Below are 21074 nucleotides of genomic sequence, written 5' to 3'. Positions count from 1 at the left end.
GCAGGGAGGTAACGTATCCCTCTCCAGTGCAGGACAGCACTCTACGACCTCTGGGCCTGTGGTGCAGGATCCGTCTGGGCCCTCACGCTGCCTCTCAGCCTGGTCCCTGCCTTGCTCCGTAGGTGGGGAAGCCCCCACACTGGCCCATGTGGCTGTTCGCTTCTCTGTCACACTTGTTGCCATTGTCTTACACCACTTCCCATGTTACAGCTCCCTCTCTCTCTCTTGAGTCTAGAAGGTTGTTTGGTCGAGAATGACCAACTGGAGGGCATGCTCCACTCCTGGTTCTTCTTCCCTAGTCATGCTGTTGTCGTGTTGTTAAGTGCCATTGAGTCGAGTACCATTTAGAGTGACCCTATGAACAACCAAGCTGAACCCTGTCCTATCCTGCACCATCCTCATTGTCTCTGACACACTCAAGCCCATCGTAGGCATCACTGTGTCAATCACCTGGTTGAGGGTCTGCCTCTCTTTCTCTGACTCCTCATCTTTCCAAGAACGATGTACTTTTCCAAGGAATAGCCTCTCCTAGCAACGTACCCAAAGTATAAAAGTCCCAATTCTCGCCTCCAGGCAGCATGTATCTGCTTGTCCTTTTAGTAATCCATGGAGTAGTCAATGCTCTTGTTTCAACACCACAACTCAGAGGCACCAACCTGCCTCTGTCATCCTTACTCATTGTCCAACTTTCCGATGCATAGAAAGTGACTGAAAATACCAGGGCTGGGGGCACATGCACCTTATTTTTTAAACTAACTTTGTTGCACAGCTCGTGTATATTTGTGTATGTATTTTATTCAGTATTTGTCCTTTGTGTTCTGTTCCACTCAGCACAATGTTTCCAGGATGCATCTAAGTGCTGCCAGCCCAAAGCCTGTGCTTCTCTAGTGGTTTGAATCTGCCAGCTGCTCCACAGAAGAAAGACGGGCACTCTCCTCCTGTGCAACTCAAAGCCTTGGAAAACCGGATGGAGGGTCAGCTATGAGTCGGTTCTGACTCCACAGCAACGTGTTTGAGTCCTCACTTAGAAGGGCAGCACTTCCCCTCACTCCTTCCTGCTCTGTCTCTGGGTCCCCCACCCGCTGCTCCATCACCTTTAAGCCCGTCCTGCCCTCTGGAAGCTCCATGGCTCTGAGTCCTGGATCCCAACAGGAGGTCAGAAACACAGTGGAAGCAGAAGAGCTTTCAAAAGTGTCCTGCCTTCACCTAATGGATGTCACTAAATGGATGTCTGACGCTTTCAAGAGATGGTAATCCAGAGTCTGTTAGTGCCTCAGACATGAGGGTCTGTGACTGAAAGACAAGCCCCTCTTCTCTGAGCAGGATGGAGCATAAACCTAGCAAGTGCCACAGGAAAACAGAGACCCCTGAAGCCCACCCAGGGTCAGAGTGTCATTGTTTCCACCTCACTGGGAGCCTTGGTGGATGTTAGAAGTAGACCGGGTTACAGGCCATGAGAGCCCCTGGCCACCACGCCCAGCCCTGGCCACCACTCCCAGCCCTGGCCTGTCACTGTGTTGGAGCAGTGCCCACCACTATGGTGCCCACATCACCCTACACCCACCGGGGCGTGAAGCAGCGCCTTGGCCTCAGCCTTCTTCATGGAAGTCCCCTCCAAGGGAAGGTGCTCGATCTTCCCCGTCTGCGCAAAGAGTAAGTGGGTCCCAGGTGGCAGGGGGATCACAGCGGTGGGAAGTGCTGGTCCGTGGTGCGTCGGGGGTGCTACTGTACTGAGACCTGCAGACAGGAGACACTGGTGAACAGGGCCCCAGGGCGGCAGGGGCACCAGAGGGAGCACATCAAAGTGGGTGGCCTCTGAAGCTAAAGGGCCATGGACACGTGGGAAGGGGACAAGTGCTGAGAGGTGGACACGTGGGAAGGGGACAAGTGTTGAGGGACAGACACGTGGGAAGGGGACAAGTGTTGAGGGACGGACATGTGGGAAGAGGACTAGTGCTGAGGGACGGACACCCAAGAAGGGAGGCTCTAAGCTCAGGTTCCAGGCTCCCACACCCCCTGTAGCAACCCCACAGTGAAGCCTTGCTTCCCCTGTTGGGCTGATTCTGGACACAGACAGGCCCCCACCCTGCTGTCAGTGGCCACTCCACGGGTTTTGACACAGAGCCCAATGCTGAATAGAATGGGCAAGAGGTGGTGCAGGTGGGATGAGAAGAAAGGAATGGAGGGAGGAGGAGGAAGTGAGATGGGGTGCAGCACAGAACAGGACCCCACAAGGTCTCAGTGAAGGGTGCACGGCTGTCCACCCAGTACTTACATGGGGGCCGCATGCCTGGCCGTGTCCTGGTGCCCTCGATCTCCCGGCCGTCCCCGTCCACACACCAGCAGTGGCCAGTGCTCCCATGGCACTGGGTGGGCACATAGTGCCCGTGTTGGTCACATTCAGGGACGAAAAGCCCAGGAGGCAGAGGCCGCTGTGGGTCCGTGGCGCCCGCAGCCCCAAGGATGTGTTCCCGCTCATGCTGGCACCTGGTTTTCTCTGCTTTTGTTAAAGAGGTAACAAAACAGGGTCACCAAGGACACATCTATGGTACCGTGCAGTCAGAACCAAGAGGGCATCCCCTTACAGCAAAGCATTTGCTCCTTCCAGCATGGTGACATGCAGGAGTCAGTGGTGTTGACAACATGCAATGGATGTGCAACTGTTACCATGATCCATCCCCCACTTTCTGCATAATTTTTAAGAACCCTGGGGTTCCGGGGTGACACAAAGGGTTAAGCATGCTGACTACTAGCAGAAGGCCTGGTGGTTTGACTCTTCCCCAGGAGAACCTTGGAAGGGTGGAGGCCTTGAGAAACCAATGATGCAGTTCTCCTGCACAGCTGGTAGCGAGGAGCCCACCCACAGGTCCCTGGGCCTTGGAAGCAATAACCACTCCCCCATGGTAAGCAGGGAGCCCTGGTGACTTAGTGGTAAGGAGTTGTGCTGCCAACCTGAAGGCATGCATTTCAAATCCAGCAACTGCTCCAAGGAAGAAAAGTGGGGAACCTTCTTCTCTGTGATGTACTGCATCTGCAAGCCCACGGGGGGCTGGGGTTCCTGATAGAAGTCAGTTCCCAGCTGACCGTATACAGCAACAGCGACGCTATCCAATTATCCACTATGCTATCCACTATCCAACTTTGGTTTCTATGCATTTGCCCATTGTAGATGTTTCATATAGGTGGGATCACACAGCATTTGTCATTGTGTCTTGCTTCACCTGACACAGGGTCTTCAGTATGCATCTAAGTTGTAGCATGCCCCAGAATTGTGTATGGGCTCAAACAAAATTAACTCAGAGGCTGCACCTCCCTGGTAATTCAGATCCACCAGTTATTCCTCCAGAGAAAGACAAGCAATCTTCTCTCACGCAATTTATAGCCTTGGAAACCTCTGGAGGGTCAGCTATGAATCAGTTGCAGCTCAGCAGCAATGTTGTAGTTATGTGCCATCGAGTCACCTGCAACTCACAGCAACCCTATGTACAACAGCTCTGAACCCAGCCCTATCCTAGTCTCACTGACTCTGACACACCTCACCCACTATCCCAGTTACTGAATCGATCTCATCCAGGGTCTTCCTCTCCTGCACTGTCCCTCCACCCTTTCAAGCATGATGTCCCACTCCAGGGACTGGTCCCTCCTGGCCACATGTCCAAAGTATGTGAGACGGAGCTTCAAAGTCCTAGCCTCCGGGGAGCAGCTTGGCACAACCACCAATGGCAATAAGGTGAGGATTTTTATATGGCTGAAGCACTGAGTTTTACTTTAATGATGTTTGTCTGAGGACTTTTAGGTTTTCCTAGTTGGTCCTCTTTATCATACCAAGCTTCTCGATTACTCACCAACCTGAGTGCAGGCAGTGACGGTGGAGACCAGAGACCACAGGGTGGTTTTACCAACATTTGTATGTTTCCTTTTAATCATGTTCTTACCATCCCTCAACATTGTACACCTCAGATCCCAGAGCAGGGAAATACTTGTTTATGTCTGCGGAATCACTGGTTAGAAAACATGGAAAGATCAACTTCCAAATGCAAAGTGAGATATGGAATCCCTAGGTGATCAGGAATGCACTTGGCTGCTAACCAAAAGGTTGTGAGCTTGAACCCGCTGGAGGAGGCACTACAACAGGAGGTCCGAGCAATCTGCTTCAGAAAACATAGCCTTTGCAAACCCTATAGAGCACTGGGAGCTCTGGTGGCTTAGAGCTAAGGAGTTGTGCTACTAACCCAAAGGCAAGCAGTTCGAATCCACAAGCTGCCCCAAGGGAGAAAGATGGGAAGTCTCCTCCTATGAGATTTACAGCCTCTGAAAATCTGCTGGAGGGTCAGGTCTAAGTTAGTTCTGACTTGACAACACACAACAACAACAACAACACTTGGGACACCATAAATAGGGGTTGACCTGGTGGCATTTTTTGATTTCGAGTGCAACACAAGCTAGTGGGTCCAGGCACTGTGAAGACCATCTCGTGGCACCTCTTCAGCACCCACCACACGATGTCCAGGCTAAAAGCTGTATTTCTGCTGACCTGTACCATGTACCATCTTTGTTATCTTGTACCCAAGTACAACTTCTCTCACAAGTGATGTAGGATGAAATCTGAATTCAGTCTGCTGGTTGTGGAGGAAGAGAACAAGTAAATCCACAATTACAGCGAGGCGAGTGTTTTCACAGAAAGAAACCAGATCCCAACCGCTGGGGGGTTTCCACCTTAGTGCTTTAGTGAAGACGTGAAGTGTACAACTCCAGGCCAGGGGTCAGTTGCTTTGCTGTGAAGAACAAGAACTCACTGCCGCTGAGTGGGAGCTGACTCATAGCTGACCCTCAGCAGGCTGTCGGAAGCTGTAACTCTCCCGGGAGAGGACTGCCTGTCCTTTCCCTGTGGAGCAGCCGGTGTACCGGAACCACAAGTCCTTTCCCATAAGGTCCCAGACACAATTTTGGTTTTGTGGGGACTCTGATGTCTGTTGCTGATGTCAGTACAGCTGTAGAGGAAATGTAAAGGAATGAGTGCGGTTATGTCCCACCGAAGGGTTGTTCACACACAGGCAGGGGGCCAGATGTGGCCTGCTGCTTGCACTTTGCCAGTCCCTGCTCTATGGCACTCCAAGTAGTTATGATATGAGGAAACACACACACATGGTCCATGTGGCAGTTTGCAATACTATGGTGGTTTGCCTGTTGCTGTGATACTATATACATAGGAAGAAAGCAAAAGTCTAGGGGAGAAAGAGAAGACCAAGATGGATGTCAGAGGAAACCCCAAAGATTGCGACAGAACATCAAGAAGCCAGAACAAAGGGAAGAAATGGAGAAGTAAGAGAGATGGACAGAAGATTAAAAAAGGCAGCACAAGAAGACAAAACTCAGTATTATAATGATTTGTGCAAAGAGCTGGAATTAGAGAATAAAAAAGGAAGAACTCACTCAGAACTCATTTCACAACCTGAAACCTGAGAAACAAATTCAAGCCTCAAGCTGCAATATTTAAAGATGCTTTGGGCAGAATGCTGAATGACCCAGGAAGCATCAAAAGAAGATGGAAAGCGTACACATAGTCCCTATACCAAAAAGAATTGGTTGACCCGGAAACAATGGTGACGAAGGAGGAAGTTCTAGCTGCTCTGTAGGCAGTGGCAAGAAACAAGACCCCAGGAATTGATGAGATGCCCATGACACATCCCAACTAACAGATACCGCCCTGGACATACACACCTGTGCAAAGAAATCGGAAAGACAGCTACCTGGTTAACTGACTGGAAGAGATTTGTATCTGTTCACATTCTTTAAAAAGGTGATCCACTAGAATGTGGAAAATATCAAACAACATCATTAATATCACATGTAAGTCCAATCTTGCTGAAAAGCATCCCAAGACTGCTAACGCAGCGACATCAAGAGCAAACTGCCAGAAGTTCACGCTGATATTAGAAAAGGCCTCAAGGATATCATTGCTAATGTCAGATGGATCTTGGCTGAAAACAGAGAAAACAAGAAGGATGTCTATCAGTGTTTCACTGACTGTGGAAAGGCATTTGACTGTGTGGATCATAACAGACCTGAAAGTTCACATGTAAATGTTCACTTCTGGCTGTAATCTGCACAGGGCAGATATGACAACCTTCTCTTTGTGTGTGTGTGTGTGTGTGTGTGTTGACCAATGAATGCCACAGGCACATTTTGTCCCTGCTGTCAGCTCCTGTTGTTGTTAGGTGCTGTCAAGTTGACAACTCACAACCACCCCATGAACAGTTCTGAACCCTGTCCTATCCTGCGCCATCCTCATCATCTCTGCCACGTTTGAGCCATGGCTGTAGTCACTGTGTCAGTGATGAGGGAGCTGACTCTATCAGAAGCCATCAGCATGCTGGAAACGTGCTTTCTGAACTTGGCAAGGAAAAGTATAGGCTTTGTCTTTTGTCTCCAAGGCTAGTTTAAGAGAAAAAAAAAATCCCAAAAAACAATAAAACCCAACATATGTGATGTGGAAAGAGCCAAAGACGTTAACCATCTGGTTGAAAATAAACATATGAGTTTTATTCACTCTTGGACATAGAATTTGCTCTCTGCCTCTTTAGCTTACATTCGTACAGGGTTTGGTAGTTTCTGGATAAACCGTCCCCATTCATACACACATGACAACAGCCACAAAGAGCTGCCATTGAGTTGACTTGGGCCCATGGGATGTGTGTCCGAGTGGAAATGAGTCCCCAGGGCTTTCAACACTGATGTTCTGGAATGAGATTCTTAGTCCTTCGTCCAAGTCCTAATGGACATGAACTTCACCTACAGATACTGAATCCACTTTGACCAGTAGGCAGTCGTCAGAGCAGAGCTAGCAAACATTGCATGGTTTGAAATCAGGAAAGGAGTGTGTCAGGGATGCATCCTGTCTCCATACCTTTTCAATCTATATGAGGAACAGAACAATTGGGAGGTAGCCATTATGAGAAATGTGGCATCAGAATTGGTGTAAGACTCATCAACAACTTGTATTATGCAGATGACACAACCCTGCTTGCTGAAACTGAGGAGGACCTGAAGCATCTGCTGCAGAAAGTCAAGGACTGAAGCCTTCAATATGGATTGAAGCTCAACATCAAGAAAATAAAGATTCTTACAACTTGGCCAATTGGCAGCATCATAATAGATGGAGAAAAGATTGAAATTAATATTTTCAGTTTGCTAGGTTCACAATTGATACTCTCGGTGTTAACCAGCAGTCAAGAAACCAAAATTTGAATCGGTTTAGGAAAGTCTGCTGTCAGGAACCTCTCTAGAGTGCTGAAGTGCAAAGATTTCAGCCTAGAGTATAAGGTATGCCTGATCCAGACCATGGTCTTCACAATAACTTGCTATGCCATCAGAGAACTGGACAATGAACATGCATGACAAAAGAGGAATCGATGTCTTTGAGTTGTGGTTCTGGAGAGGTCTTGAACATACCATGGACTCCCAAGACAACAAACAGGTCTGGCCTAGAGAAGGTAAAACCATGTTTCTCCTTAGCGGCAAGGATTTTGAAGCTCCATCTCACATACTTTTGGCTTGTTGCCAGAAGAGACCAGTCCTTGGAGAAAGACATCATGCTCGGATGGGTCGAGGGACAACACAGGAGAGGAAGACCCTAAATGACATGGATTGACACAGTGACTTTGGCAAGAGGGGCAGGTGTGTCGGAGACAGTGAGACTGGCTCAAGATAGAGCAGGGTTCAAAGCTGGTGTGCGTAAGGTCACTCTGAGTCACAGGTAATTAGAGAGCATATAACAACACTACATTTGTGTATGATGCTCTTTTCCTAGCTGGAATAAAGATCCGTGTTCTGTGTCCTGCCAGTTCAATCAAACTTTTAGGGGAGGCCCTCTCCTTGTCACAAAGTGGACAGTTCTGTGTCACCATGGCTAACACACACACTCTCAAGCCATCTTGAATTGGCAGTGGAACTTCTAAGTGTGGTCTGTGTCTTGTAGCAGGAGGGGGTGGTTGCAACTGTGACTCACGAAATGGAATTTCAAGTATGTTTATGGAAACTTGCACTATCACTCAGTTTCCTGGAGAAGTCAGCTAGCAAACAGAAGGGGCAGCCCAGGGGGTGTCCCCCATGGAGAATTTTCCATGAAGGATTTGGTGGGTGGAGTGGGGATGGGTAACAGAGACACATTTCCTATGCTTGTATCTGGTTGGTCCAATGATTAATGCCAACAAGATACTCCTTCCTTGTCCTCTTTCACCCAGCGGGCTTGGGTGAGTTAGAAACTGGACCAGCCTGTGAGCATGAGGCCTGTCATGTCCTTACCACAGGCAGCCCATCAGCCTGGGTGTGAGTAGACTGACCAGCTGTTGGCTGCTGCTGGGCTGTGAGCAGAAGAATCAGAAGAGGTCAGGAAACCCTGGGAGAGATGACAATGGTGGACAGGATAAAGCTGGGGTCCAGGTTGGAGGAGGCATCCAAAGAACAGATGTGAGGGTTTGTCAGCTGATACGGACTTGTGGCAACGTGAGCACTTTAAGGCTTTGGTCAGAGACCTTGAACTAAAGAAGGGTTAATAAAGTGTGAATAGGGCACACAAGGGAGATGAAATGATTATCCTCCCTGAGAATATGCCCAAAGTATGGGAGATAAAGTTTCCCCATCTTTGCATCTAAGGAACACCCTGGTTGCACTTCTGACAAGACATTTGTCTGTACTTTTGGTTGTCCATGGGATAGCCATTACTCTTCTCCAACACCACAACCCAAAGGCATCGCTTCCTTTTCTGTCAGAGTATAAATTAAAATGGTTCTCACTTTTCTTTCCTTTTAGTAGCATACTTATTCAGCATACTTTCACATATATTACCAACCCAAAGGCAGGCAGTTAAATCTACCAGAGGCTCCACAGGAGAAAGATGTGCAATGTCCTCCTGTGTGATTTACAATCAGAGAGCATAACCAGAGAGCTCTTTGGAGGCAAGGGGGGCAAAGCTTTGTCTCTCATACTTTGGGCATGTTGTTAGGAGAGACTATTTCTTGCTCGCAGAGGTGAAGGGTCAGTGAAAGAGAGGAAGACTCCCAATGAGATGGATTGACACAGTGACTGCAGCAATGGACTCAAGAATGTCAGAGATGATGAGGATGGCTCAGGACAGGACAGGGACCCGATCTATTGTTCATACGGTCGCTATGAGGCATACTCAGCTCGACAGCCTAACTAGTTCATTCATCTTAACTGCTGACTAGCATGTCACTGTGTGAATGGATCACTGTACGTATAATGTGTCACTGTGTGAATGGATCACTGTACATATAGTATGTCACTGAGTTAATGGGCAGCTGTATATTGTTTCACTGTGTGAATGGATCACTGTACGTATAATGTCACTGTGTGAATGTATCACTGTACATATAGTATGTCGCTGAGTTAATGGGCAGCTGTATATTGTTTCACTGTGTGAATGGAACTCACTGTATGAAGGGGTAATTTCATCCTTCCTATGAATGACCATGTAGCTATTTTTTTCTATTACAAACAACATTCAATAAATACCCTTATATATTTCTAGAGCATAATCTCTTCCAGGCACATAACTGTGTTTAGAGGTCCTCAGGAGGACAGAATTAAATGCCTAAACAATACTGGCCAGTAGCTGTCCTGGGTTTTATCTTCGTCATGACTTCATAATTTAGCTTAATCGCTGAGAAGCATTTCTATTTAGTAAACAGAACCACCAAGCCAGGTTAAGAGTCGGGTTAAAAACAAAAAAACCAAATGGCAAAACATCTGTTGCTTTTGAACCAGAGATGTGAAACACGCCAAAGGAAATAAGGAACTTTAGTCATTTTTATTAGATGCCAGAATAGCTTGACTCAAATTATCATTAGGTCTTCTCAACATCTTCCAAATCTAAGAAGAAAGTAAATTTTAACTCTGGTTTTAGGAACAATGAGTGAGCCTGCCTAGGTTCATATAATTCAGTAGTGGGCACACTTTTTCTGAAAAGGGCCAGGTAATAAAAAGTTTGGGCTTTGCAGGGCTAGTAAAAGGAGCTTTGGTGGCAATCCTGAAGGCAAGTGGTTTGAATCCACCAGCTTCTCTGTGGGAGAAGGATTGGCAATCTTTTGCTGTGAGGTTTACTGCCTCTGAAAACCCAATGAACAGCAACTATAAGTTGATTCCAACTTGACAGTACACAACAACAGGACTATTAATAAGCGTGGCCACATTCCAATAAAACTTACTGACAAATGCAGGTGGTGAGCCACATGTGGTCCACAAGCTAGTTTGCTACCCTTGATCTAAGCTGAGAAAACCATTTAGATCAGTGCAAATAATAATAAAAATCTCAACGTTCAAATTTAATCTGATTATCTCTTTTTAGATCAGTGACTATCCAAACTCGTCCAATTTAGAAAGAAGGTACGCAAATACTTTCATATACTGCTGGTGTAGGTATGTCAAATTATTGCTGGTTTGGTTTTCCCCCAATTCCTTTTCATTCAATCATTCATATACATTTTATTTTATATCATTAATTACAATTGGTTAATGCAATTAATGCTAATTATACTAATAATGCAATTAATTCTAATGTTTCCTCACATGTGCATTCAATTATTTCTTCACCCTTACCATGAGGCACATGCTCCCTGCACCTTCAAGACACTCACGTTACTGATGGGAACAGACATAAGCCAGTTAGTAACCATTTAGAAAAATGTGGTGTCATTAAAATTTCCATCTATCTCTTGTAGTTTTTGTGTGCCGTCGAGTTGGAACCAATTCAGAGCTGACCTTCCAGCAAGTTTTCAGAGGCTGTAAATCGCATGGAAGGAGAGTGTCCGTCTTCCTCCTGTGGAGAAGCTGGTGGGTTCAACTCACCTGCCTTTGGGTTGGCAGCACAATTCCTTGCTATATACCTCTTCATTTATAGTGGCAGGAATATATCTTGCCAAAAGAGAAGCAGAGATGAAAAAAGAAATGACAGGCTCTCCCTGGTGGTAGCAGTAAGGCGTTTTGTTGCCAACCCAAAGGCTCTGGTTCGAATCCACTAACTGCTCCAAAGGAAGAAAGAGGGGCAGTTTCCTCCCGTGCAATTTACAGCCTCTGAAAAGTCGCTACAGGGGCCAGATCTTGAAAAATGACATCATGCTGGGAAAGGTAGAACGTCAACAAAAGAGAGGAAGATCCTCAACAAGATAGACTGATCCATTGGAGGATCAGCTCGGAGTCAGTTCCAACCCAATAGAATCAATGAGCTTAGTGGCTAACTCTTGTTGGAAGTGTCAAACCTATTCTTAATCGCATGCCAGGACTCAGCACAGTTTAAAGGACTAATAAAAGGCTTGAGGTCCTTCGGACAGACAGAGGCCTGGATCTTTGCTTGAGCCCTCATTACCTGTGGGACCTTGGCTGCATCTCTATCTTTTTAGGTTCTAACACACATCTGTGTAAATGGAGACAGAGTACTTACCTTAAAGTGATAGATATGAACATACAGGAAATCGTGCATGTACCTGAAGCTTCCCATACCCCAAGTTATAGGGCACAGCCTGAATGCTCAGATCTCCTATTTCAGAACCTCTCAGAACTCACCACAGAACTCTGGCTTCCCACCCCACGTCTCTCCATGTCCCACCCTATGTCTCTCCCAGGGCCGCAGACAGGGCAATGGGGTACCAACCCCTCACCTGCCCCAGGCTCGCAACGGAAGCCATCTCCGTGGTAACCAGGCTTGCACTGGCACGTGAAGGAGCCTGGCGTGTTGTAGCAGAAGGCATCAGGGTGGCATCGGCTCGGCTGGCACTCGTCCACATCTGCAAAACAGACACTGGGTCAGCACAGTGAGGTGCTTTCTGGGCATCTCCACCAGGTCAGCACAGGGAGGCCACTTCTGGACGTCACCGCTTACAAAATAACTTCAAGTCACTCGCTGACTCAGAGGCAACCTGTTTTAAATCTGGGAACAATGTCTTAGAACTCTGGTAGCCTAGTGGTAAGGAAGTGTGCTGTCAACTCAAAGGCAGGGAGTTCAAGTCCACCAGCTACCTCCAGGAGAAAGATGGGCAATCTTCTCCCAGGCCTCTGAAAACCCAAGAGAGGGTCAGCTGTGAGTTGTTCCAACTCAGTGGCATATAACAACAACAAAATATTAATGAGCAAGAATGTCAGTTTAAAGACTGAGTTGTGCTAGATTCAAGCCATGGTATTTTCAATTGCTTCTTTTGCATCTGAAAGTTGGACAATGACTAAAGAAAACCAAAAAATAATTAAAACCTTTTAATTGTGATGTAGAAGAATACTGAGTATCTTATGAACTGTCAAAAGAACAAACAAATCTGTGTTGGAGGTAGTGCAACCAGGGTGATGATAAAAAACTTCATCTCACATACTTTGGACATGCTGTTAGGAGGGGCCAGTCATTGGAAAAAGACATCATGCTGAGAAAGGAAGGTGGAGAGTGAACAAATGAGAGGAGGATCCTCAATAAGACAGACTGACACAGTGACGAAATCAATGGGCTCAAGCATGTTGGAGATGATGATATTGGCACAGGATAGAGCAGAGTTCAGATCATTTGTTCATAGGGCTGCTCTGAGCTGTACTCTACTGAACAGTATCTATCTGTCTATCTACATACACACAAACATGTATGTGTGTATATATATATATACACACACGTATGTATACATATATACATGCATGCATGTATGTATATGTGTATGTATGTATATATATTTATATAAGTCTTATATATTACTTTACATATGCAAGGATTATCTATCAAGCAGCCTCAGTGTCTCGCAGAGAGCAGGCATCTAATCGTGCCCTATAACAGATCGGTAGGGAGACCAATGAGAGGAGAAAGGAAACGGACAGGTCACACAGAAGGACTATGAATGCAGCCAGGTCACCCACAGGGTAGGGCTCAGGTGGCGGCGGAGGGTAAGGAACAGAGGACCTGGCACACAGGGACCCTCAGGTCCGTTCTTGAAGCAGGGAGGACCACGTGAGCACCTACCTTGGCAGGCCCGGCCATCCCCGAAGAAGCCAGGCAGACAGGAGCAGTGGTAGGAGGACCCTCCCAAGTAAGTACACTGGGCCCGCTGAGGGATGTCACAGTCATGGAGGCCACTGCTGCAGAAGTCGACGGGGCGCTGGTCTGTAACAGCTTCAGAACAAAAGGTCCAGACACCATGGAGAAGGTCTTGTAAGCAGGCCTAGCAAACTCCTATCATGCCTGTGGTGAAAACAGGCTCCCTACCGAGGGCAGCTGGGCTTAGATCCTCACGCTGCTTACCACAGCTCTGGTCACCCTCGCTTCCACCCCATGCCCACCCACCTGGATTCTCCCCCTGGCAATCCTCGGGGGGCCCTGTAGCCTGGCTTCAGACCTCAGAGCCAGGCCTTTGCTCCAGGGCATGCTCCAGGCTGGTCCCTGGAGCAGGTCCCTAGGACCCAACTTCCCCTCATTCTGGAGGTGGATTTGGAATATCTGCATATATTCCCACAGCAACTACATCAGCACCACATTTGATGTACCTGAGCCTATCGTATGGGATCTCCGAGCCTGTACTATTCTGTGCAGCTAGGGCATCCACTATGAATGCCCCAGTCAGTTACTTCCCAGTGAGGAAGAACAATATTTATCCATGGCATTGAGAAAGTACAGAGAAAAGAGAGGGGACCACGCCTGGGCTTACACCAGGTCAACCATTCACCGTTAGATTAACTCCTGGAGCCTCAGGCTCCTCCTTGGTCAACAGGAATGACTCCCAGCATACTAGGCAGTGAGGCAAGATGCCTGTCAGCTTATGAGAATGCCAGAGGCATAACAGAGGAGGAAAGGTTTGAATGAGAGGCAAAACTTGGCTTGAAAAGAGAAATAAAAAGACTACGTTGGGCTTTAGCTTTTCTACTTCTTTCTTCTCTGAAGATAATCCAAGAAAATGAATGTTCCCTGACCTAAGGCCATCAGACCCAGTGCAGTCACAGTGGCCGGAGAGACTATGAGGAGGCAGGTTGAAAAGCAGTGGGATGGGGTGAGATGAGCCATTTGAACTCCCCAGGGACTAGGAGATGGGATGACATGGGTTCAACAGGCAGCAGCAGATCTGGAAATTCAACGATACGAGGGTTGAGAGAACTCTACATCCAGTAGTTTCTGTACTCGTTTTTGAGCAAGGAAACTCATTTCTTCAAAATCATCCTCACAATTGGATGCACCAGAAAATGAAAGGCTGGAGATGGGGCTAAGTTCTGCCCCCTGGTCATCTCATTCCCTCCACTGCAGCCCCCAGAAGCACATCCAAAGGTGTCATGAGACTGCTGGAAAGCCCATCTTCCAGATGAAGAACAAAGGTTGAGAAAAGTCAAGTGTCCCCCCCTAAAATCACACGCGTGGAAGTGGACTTCCCACCCTCCTGTCTAGCACTAATCCGGTTCTCCAGCAAGAGTCGAAGTCACGAAGAGATCGATCTAGAAATCCATCCCCTTCACACACTGACTGAGGATGAGTCTCAGAGATGGCGCTTCTTCACCACCACCACAACCCAAATCAAAATGCACTGAGAGGAGCTCAGCAAGGGAGTCTGCTCTCCCTCACACAGCAGAGAAGGAAGTCAGGGGACTCACAGAATCAGATGTGCTCTGTTGAAATCTAAACTCTCCACCCGTGGAAAGGTGGCTGGCCTCTCAGCTAGCAGATGTTTGGGTCACATTCAAAATATGAGAACTCTGTGTTCTGCCCACCCTCCAGAAACTGCCTCACCCTGGGACCTGCAGCTCTTGCTTCGGCCTCAAGACTGAGCAAAACAGAAAGCCTGCTGAGAGTGGAGTAAACAATGAAGATAGGCAACGAGAGGGTTCACAGACACAGCTAAAGTGGAAATATCTTTAACTGAGCAGAAATGCTGAGTTCAGGTGTTCCATTCTGAACTCTGCCTTCCAAACTTGAAAATCTCCATCAATCTTTGGAGCCCACTGCCACCATCAAAAGAAAACATAATTATTCTAATTAAGAGCTTCTAATCAGCTTACTTGGATGAGGCTTAAAGGCTAATATTATTCTTCCTGGCTTTTAAAAATCAAAACCACAAGTAGATTGTTTCCAAATGGAGTTTTAGATGTAAGTGAGGTAGAATTTATTTGAAGGCAAGTCATAACCCAAGTGTCCATCATGCTAAACATTGACTGGTATTCCAAGAGAGAGGACACAGATAAGCACCAAATACATTGCTTTGCTTCGGCTATTCACATTAACAGAATCCCACCTGTTGGCTGGATGCCACGGAGTTGATTACAACTCATAGTGACAAAAGACTTAAACACTGCCTAGTGCTGAGCCATTCTCATCGTCTCTGCTGTGCTTGGCCTGTTGTTGTAGGCACTGGGTCACCCCATCTCACTGAGCACTCCATTCCTTCACAGCCCTCCACTTCTCCAAACATGATGTGCTTTTCCAAGGGCTGGCCCTTCCTGGCAACATGCCCCAAGTATGTGAGACCGTCTTCTTCATCAGGGAGTCCCCTGACTGCACTCCTTCAAAGATGGCTTTGTGCTTCTGGCAGTCCACGGCCTATTTAATACTCAGCACTAGCAACACAGGGCAGAGGCATCAATTCTACTTCAGTTTCCTTATATATTGTTCAAATTTCATATGCATATGAAATAATTAAACACCACAGTTTGGATCACCTGAGGCTTTAAAGTGATCTCTTTGGCCTTTAGTACCTTAAAGAGGCCCTTGATAGATTTGTCTAACAATAAATAATTTGATTTCTAGACAACTTCCATGGATATTAATGGTGGATCCAAGCAAAATGAAATCCTTAAAAACTTCAGTCTTTTATTCATTACTGAAATGTTGTTTATTGTAAGGATTTTTGTTTTCCTAATGTTGAGATGTGATCCATGCTGAAGTCTTTGAGTTTCATCAATAAGTACTGAAGATCTTCATTTTCTATAAGGAAAGTTGTATCCTCTGCAAAATGCAGTTTATAATGCGTCTTCCTCCAATCTTAATGCCACATTCTCCTTCATATAGTCCAACTTCTCAGAATATTTGATCAGCATACAGATTGAGTAGGTATGGAGAAATAAATGAATAGATCTGGAGAAAGGGTACAACACTGATGCACCTCTTTCCAATTTTAAACTATTAGTATGTTTGAACAACTTTTTTTATCTATGTACAGGTTCTGCATCGGCTCAATTCAGTGTTTTAGAATTCTCATTCTTTGAAATATTATCCCTAATTTGATCCATATCATTCAATGCCTTTGCACAACCAAGAAAACATAGGTAAGCAACTTTCTGGTATTCTTGGCATCTGATGTTAGCACCAATACTGCATATTTCATAGCTTCTTCTGAATCTACCTTGAATTTCTGACAGTTCCTTGTTTTTGAACTATCTTCATCAAGATTAGTGTCAGTGTGTAACATGGCAGGGTGATAACTGTAAGGTCAGCATTTCAAATCCCCCAGCTGCTCCACAGAATAAAGATGAGCAGTATCCTGCTGTCAGCCCTAGAAATGTGACAGAGGATTGTTATGAGCTGGGACTGAGTTGGGTGACATGTTTTAAGATTTTATTGGCATGTGATATTAATATCTACAATTAGTTGGATCATCATTTCAAATGGGTACAAATATGAATCTCTCCCACTTGGTCAGACAGTGGTCTTCTGAATCTCTTGGCACAGACAAATCAGCACATCTAGCGCGGCATCTGTTTGTTCAAACTCTTCAAATGACCTGTCAATTCCTGAAGTTGGTTTTTGCTAATGCCTTCAATGCAGCTTGGACTTCTTTTTTCAAAACCAGTGGTTCTTGGCCATATACTACCTCTTGAAATGGCAGAGCATTAACCAATGACTCTGTGTATTCCTTTTATCTTCTTTTGATGTTATTCAATATTGTACCCACAGGATCATTCATTCAAAGCTTGAATGTGTTCTTCAGTTCCTTTTTACCTTGAGAAGTTTTGAGTGTTCTTTAACTTTGGGTCTTTGTCTGTTTCATGACAATACTGTGTTTTCTCTTCTCTAACCCCTTTCTAGAGACTAAAGTGCATCAGATCCAGGCCATAGTCTTTGCAATCATTTGCTATGCATCAAAGAGCTGGACAATTACTAGGGATGATAGAAGAATTGATGCCTTTGAGCTATGGTGTTGGAGAAAAGTATTGAATATACCATGGACTAAGAGAATGAACAGGTTCATCCTAGAGAGGGTGAAACCAGGCTGCTCCTTGGAGGCAAGGATTTGTCTGACATACTTTGGACATGTTACAAAGAGGTACTAGTCCTTGGAGGGGGACGTCATGCATACAAGGGTAGAGGGAGAGTGCAGGAGAGGAAGACCCTCGATGAGATGGATTGATTCAGTGACTGGGGTACTGGGGGTAGGTGTGTCAGAGACAATGAGATTGGCGAAGAATAGAGCTTCTGTACATAGGGTTGCTATGAGTCGCAGGTGACTCGATGGCACCTAACAACTACCACCACCACCTTCTGAACTCTTCTGTTCAATTCTTCTAATTCATCCTTTCTTGGTTATGTTTTAGCCATTCTATGTTCAAGAGCAAGTTTCAGAGTCTTCTATGACACCGGTTTTGTTCTTTTCTTTTCTTTCTTTCTTGTCTTTTTGACGATCTTTTGCTTCCTGAATTCATGTACATTATCTATGGTGGTGTATCAAATATTTTCTTGAGATAGTTACAAATGCAGCTGAGATACATAACCAGTGCTGTATTTTTGCTTCTGTAGGCTTGTTTTAATCTCAACTTCAAATCTCATCTACTTATAACTTAATTGTTCAGAAGATTGTGCTAGAAAGAACTCCAGCTGAAACACTAAAGGTTAAAACTTTTAAAAATCAAACACATAAAACAATATGAATAAGTGAAAAGCAGAAGGCTTCCTCCAGTCCTCTCAGTATGAATCACAAATTATAAAGAGAAATAAGCCTTATTGTTTTCATAGCTACTAAAGGTATAATAACAAGAGTTAAGATGAGCTATCTGGGAAGCAGATAGCATGCAAATGTTTGAATGCCTCTTAAAATGGACAGATGAGATGCTGTTCCTCGCATAGGTAGCAAGATTGCTTGTTCCTTTACTAACTCTCCACACAGACACAGAGGTAGGGGTTAAGTCTGACTTGTCTTCAGAAATAGCCCTGCCCAGTCACAGCCCTGGCACCCGCATCTCAGCAGAACCAGCCACTTGGCACAGCCTCACTGCACAGGACAAAACGGAAACCACATGAATCAATGTTCTAAATGGTTATCCAGACAACTTACCCACACACGTTCCCTCGTTGGAAAACTGGTAGCCCTCCACACACTCGCAGCGGAAGGTCCCCGGGTGATTATTACAGAGGGCGTGGCTCCCACACACCGAGGGCTGCTCCAAACATTCATCGATATCTGCGGCAAGTTAAAAAAAAAGGTGAAAATTCTTTCTAACCTTCTTATAATCTCACCGACCATGTTGCTGTTATGTGCTATCATAGCTGACTTTCCAGCAGCTTTTCAGGAACTGTAAATCATACAGGAGGAGACTGCCCAGCCATCTTTTTCCTGTGGAGCACTCATAGATTTGAACATCATGCCTTCAGGTTGGCAGCACAACTTTAATAGAAAACAATATCTCTGAAGCCAGATGCACTTAGAAACAAAATTTTCTATATTCCAAAAGAAGCATTAAGTGGGATTTCTTTTTTTCTTTACATATGAGGTGGATTGATTCAGTGAGTGGGCTAATCGGGATGGGTGTGTCAGACGCAGTGCAAATGGCACAGGATAGAGCAGGGTTTAGGGCTGTTGTACATAGGGTCGCTATGAGTTGCAAGCTACTCGATGGCATATAACAACAACAACAATTTTTGGTGAAGAGACTGAGATTGTTAACAGCTTTATTTTGCTTGGCTCCACAATCAACACTCTTGGCACCAGCAGCCAGGAAATTAAAAGATGTATTGCAATGGGAAAGTCTGCTGTTAGGGATCTCTACAAAGTACTGAAGAGCAATGGCGTCACTCTGGAGACTAAGGTGCATCTGATACAGGCCAGGGTCTTTGCAATCACTTGTTATGTGTCAGAGAGTTGGACAATGACTAGGGAGGATAGGAGAATTGATGCCTTTGAGCTGTGGTGTTGGAGAAGACTGTTGAATATGCCATGGACTGCTAAGAGAACAACCAGGTTCATCCTAGAGAGGGTTAAACTATGCTGCTCCTTGGAAGCAAGGATTCTGAAGCTTCGTCTGACATACTTTGGACATGTTGCAAGGAGGGACCAGTCTTTAGAGCAGGATGTCATGCTTGGGAGGGAGGAGGGACAGTGCAAGAGAGGAAGACCCTCGATGAGATGGATTGATTCGGTGACTGGGGTAAGGGGGTGGGTGTCAGAGACAAAAGGTTGGCACAGAATAGAGCAGGGTTTAGGGCTGTTGTACATAGGATTGCTATGAGTCACAGGCAACTCGATGGCACATAACAACAACAATTTGTTTAGAGAGATACAAGGTCCTTTCCTAGTGCTCCGTACCCCATCCATCAAGTTAGGTGTTGAGCTGGGGACCTGACACAAAAATCAGGACACTATGTGAGCAAGTGCATGTTAAAAGGAGGGAGATGGGTAGGTCTGTTTTCTGAACATGGTTTCTAGAGATTATTTTCAATGAATGCTGAAGATTCCATGGACTGTCAAAAGAACAAGTAGATCCATCTTGAGAAAGGGCAACCAGAGTGCTAATTCTCCATCTTACATATTTTGGACATGTTGCTAGAAGAAGTTATTCCTTGGAGAGGGGCATCATACTTGGAGAGGTGGAGGGTCAGTGAAGGAGAGAAGACCCTCACTGAGATAAATTGACACACTGTCTGCCACAAAGGACTCAACTGTGTGAATGAAGATGAAACAGGTGGTGTAGATAGGACAGAGTTTAGAACTGTTGTTCTAAGGGGTTTTTGGTTAGTTTTATTTTGGTTAAGTACAGTGTACTTTATTGATGGTACATGACAAGATGGGCTCTCCAAGCCCCTCCTCTTTCTCATGGGGATTTGATGGAAACTTGTGTCAAGGATGTGAGAGTCTCAGTGTGTGGGAGGATCGAGTTGTGGCAAGGACTCCCCAGCAGCTGAGGGTCTCTCTCTCTTCTAGTGCTGTTGCTGGGGCTAGTGGTCCAAGGGGCTCTTATTCTTTTGGAGGCCATGTGAACCATCAGGTCGACTACCTGGTTGCTGTGACCAAATTCACTATGAGTCATACTTGACTTGATGACACTTAACAACAATTGTTACTTAGGGAGCTCTGGTAGTCCTAGTCCACAGGGAATTATGTTGCAAATACAAAGTAGAGCCTCTGGTGGTTGAAATCCACCAGTGGGCCTATGAGTGAAAACAGATAATCTCCTTCCCTGTGATTTACAGCCTCAAAAGCCCAATGCAAGGACAGTTCTGAGTGACCACAATGACTAACTGGCATCACTGCAGGGGCATCGTGGGTTATGTGAAAGGTCAGCAGTTTGAACCCACCTGGAGCACATGTAGAAAGAAGAAAAAGGCTGCCCTCGTTAGGCCTCACTCCCTCAGAAACCTGACAGGGTCACCACGAGCCACAGTCGACTCAACGACAGTGGGTTTAGTGGTTAAAGTGTTCAAGTGTTTGGCTGCTAAGGGGGAATTTGGCGACTCGAGCCCACTAATTGCTCCTCAGGAGAACAACGTGGCAGTCAGCTTCCTTAAAGTTCTCAGTGTTGGGGATCTGGTGAGGCTGCTCATCCCACGCTAGAGGATATGAGCTGGATCACCATGGCAACCAGCAACAACACGGCCAGAAAAGTAGTCCCTTGGTGGGACACATGGCTTGAGTGCTCAGCCGAGAAGCACAATGCTGGCGCTGGAACCCACGTCGAGTCAAAGCGGCAGTCTGCTCCCGGAAGGCCACAGTCTGAACCCCGGGCAGAGCAGTTCCAGTCCACGCCCTGTGGGTTGTTACGCGTCAGAACTGTCTCAATGCAACTTGGTTTCTTGTGAGAAACCTTTCCTTCAGTTACAGTGACAAAATAAGCTGAATAATTTA

General features: G+C 46.0%; 1 protein-coding gene across 1 annotated transcript in view; it reads right to left on the bottom strand.

The window, feature by feature from the left end:
- The window catches only part of NID1 (nidogen 1), an 87637-nt gene that overhangs the window by 12495 nt on the left and 54068 nt on the right, over window positions 1–21074 (bottom strand). The window contains exons 10-14 of the mRNA XM_006895377.1: window positions 18291–18416; window positions 13007–13156; window positions 11676–11801; window positions 2276–2500; window positions 1565–1737 (exon numbers count right to left, since the gene is read on the bottom strand). Of these exons, the coding sequence (XP_006895439.1) occupies window positions 1565–1737; window positions 2276–2500; window positions 11676–11801; window positions 13007–13156; window positions 18291–18416 (800 nt within the window). The remainder of the gene's footprint in view (window positions 1–1564; window positions 1738–2275; window positions 2501–11675; window positions 11802–13006; window positions 13157–18290; window positions 18417–21074) is intronic.

This window comes from Elephantulus edwardii, unplaced genomic scaffold (genome assembly GCF_000299155.1).
Source record: "Elephantulus edwardii isolate Elephantulus edwardi_28Jun2011 unplaced genomic scaffold, EleEdw1.0 scaffold00166, whole genome shotgun sequence".
Classification (NCBI taxonomy): domain Eukaryota; kingdom Metazoa; phylum Chordata; class Mammalia; order Macroscelidea; family Macroscelididae; genus Elephantulus; species Elephantulus edwardii.
Note: the sequence above shows the minus strand (reverse complement) of the source record. Positions and strands in the feature narration are given on the sequence as shown.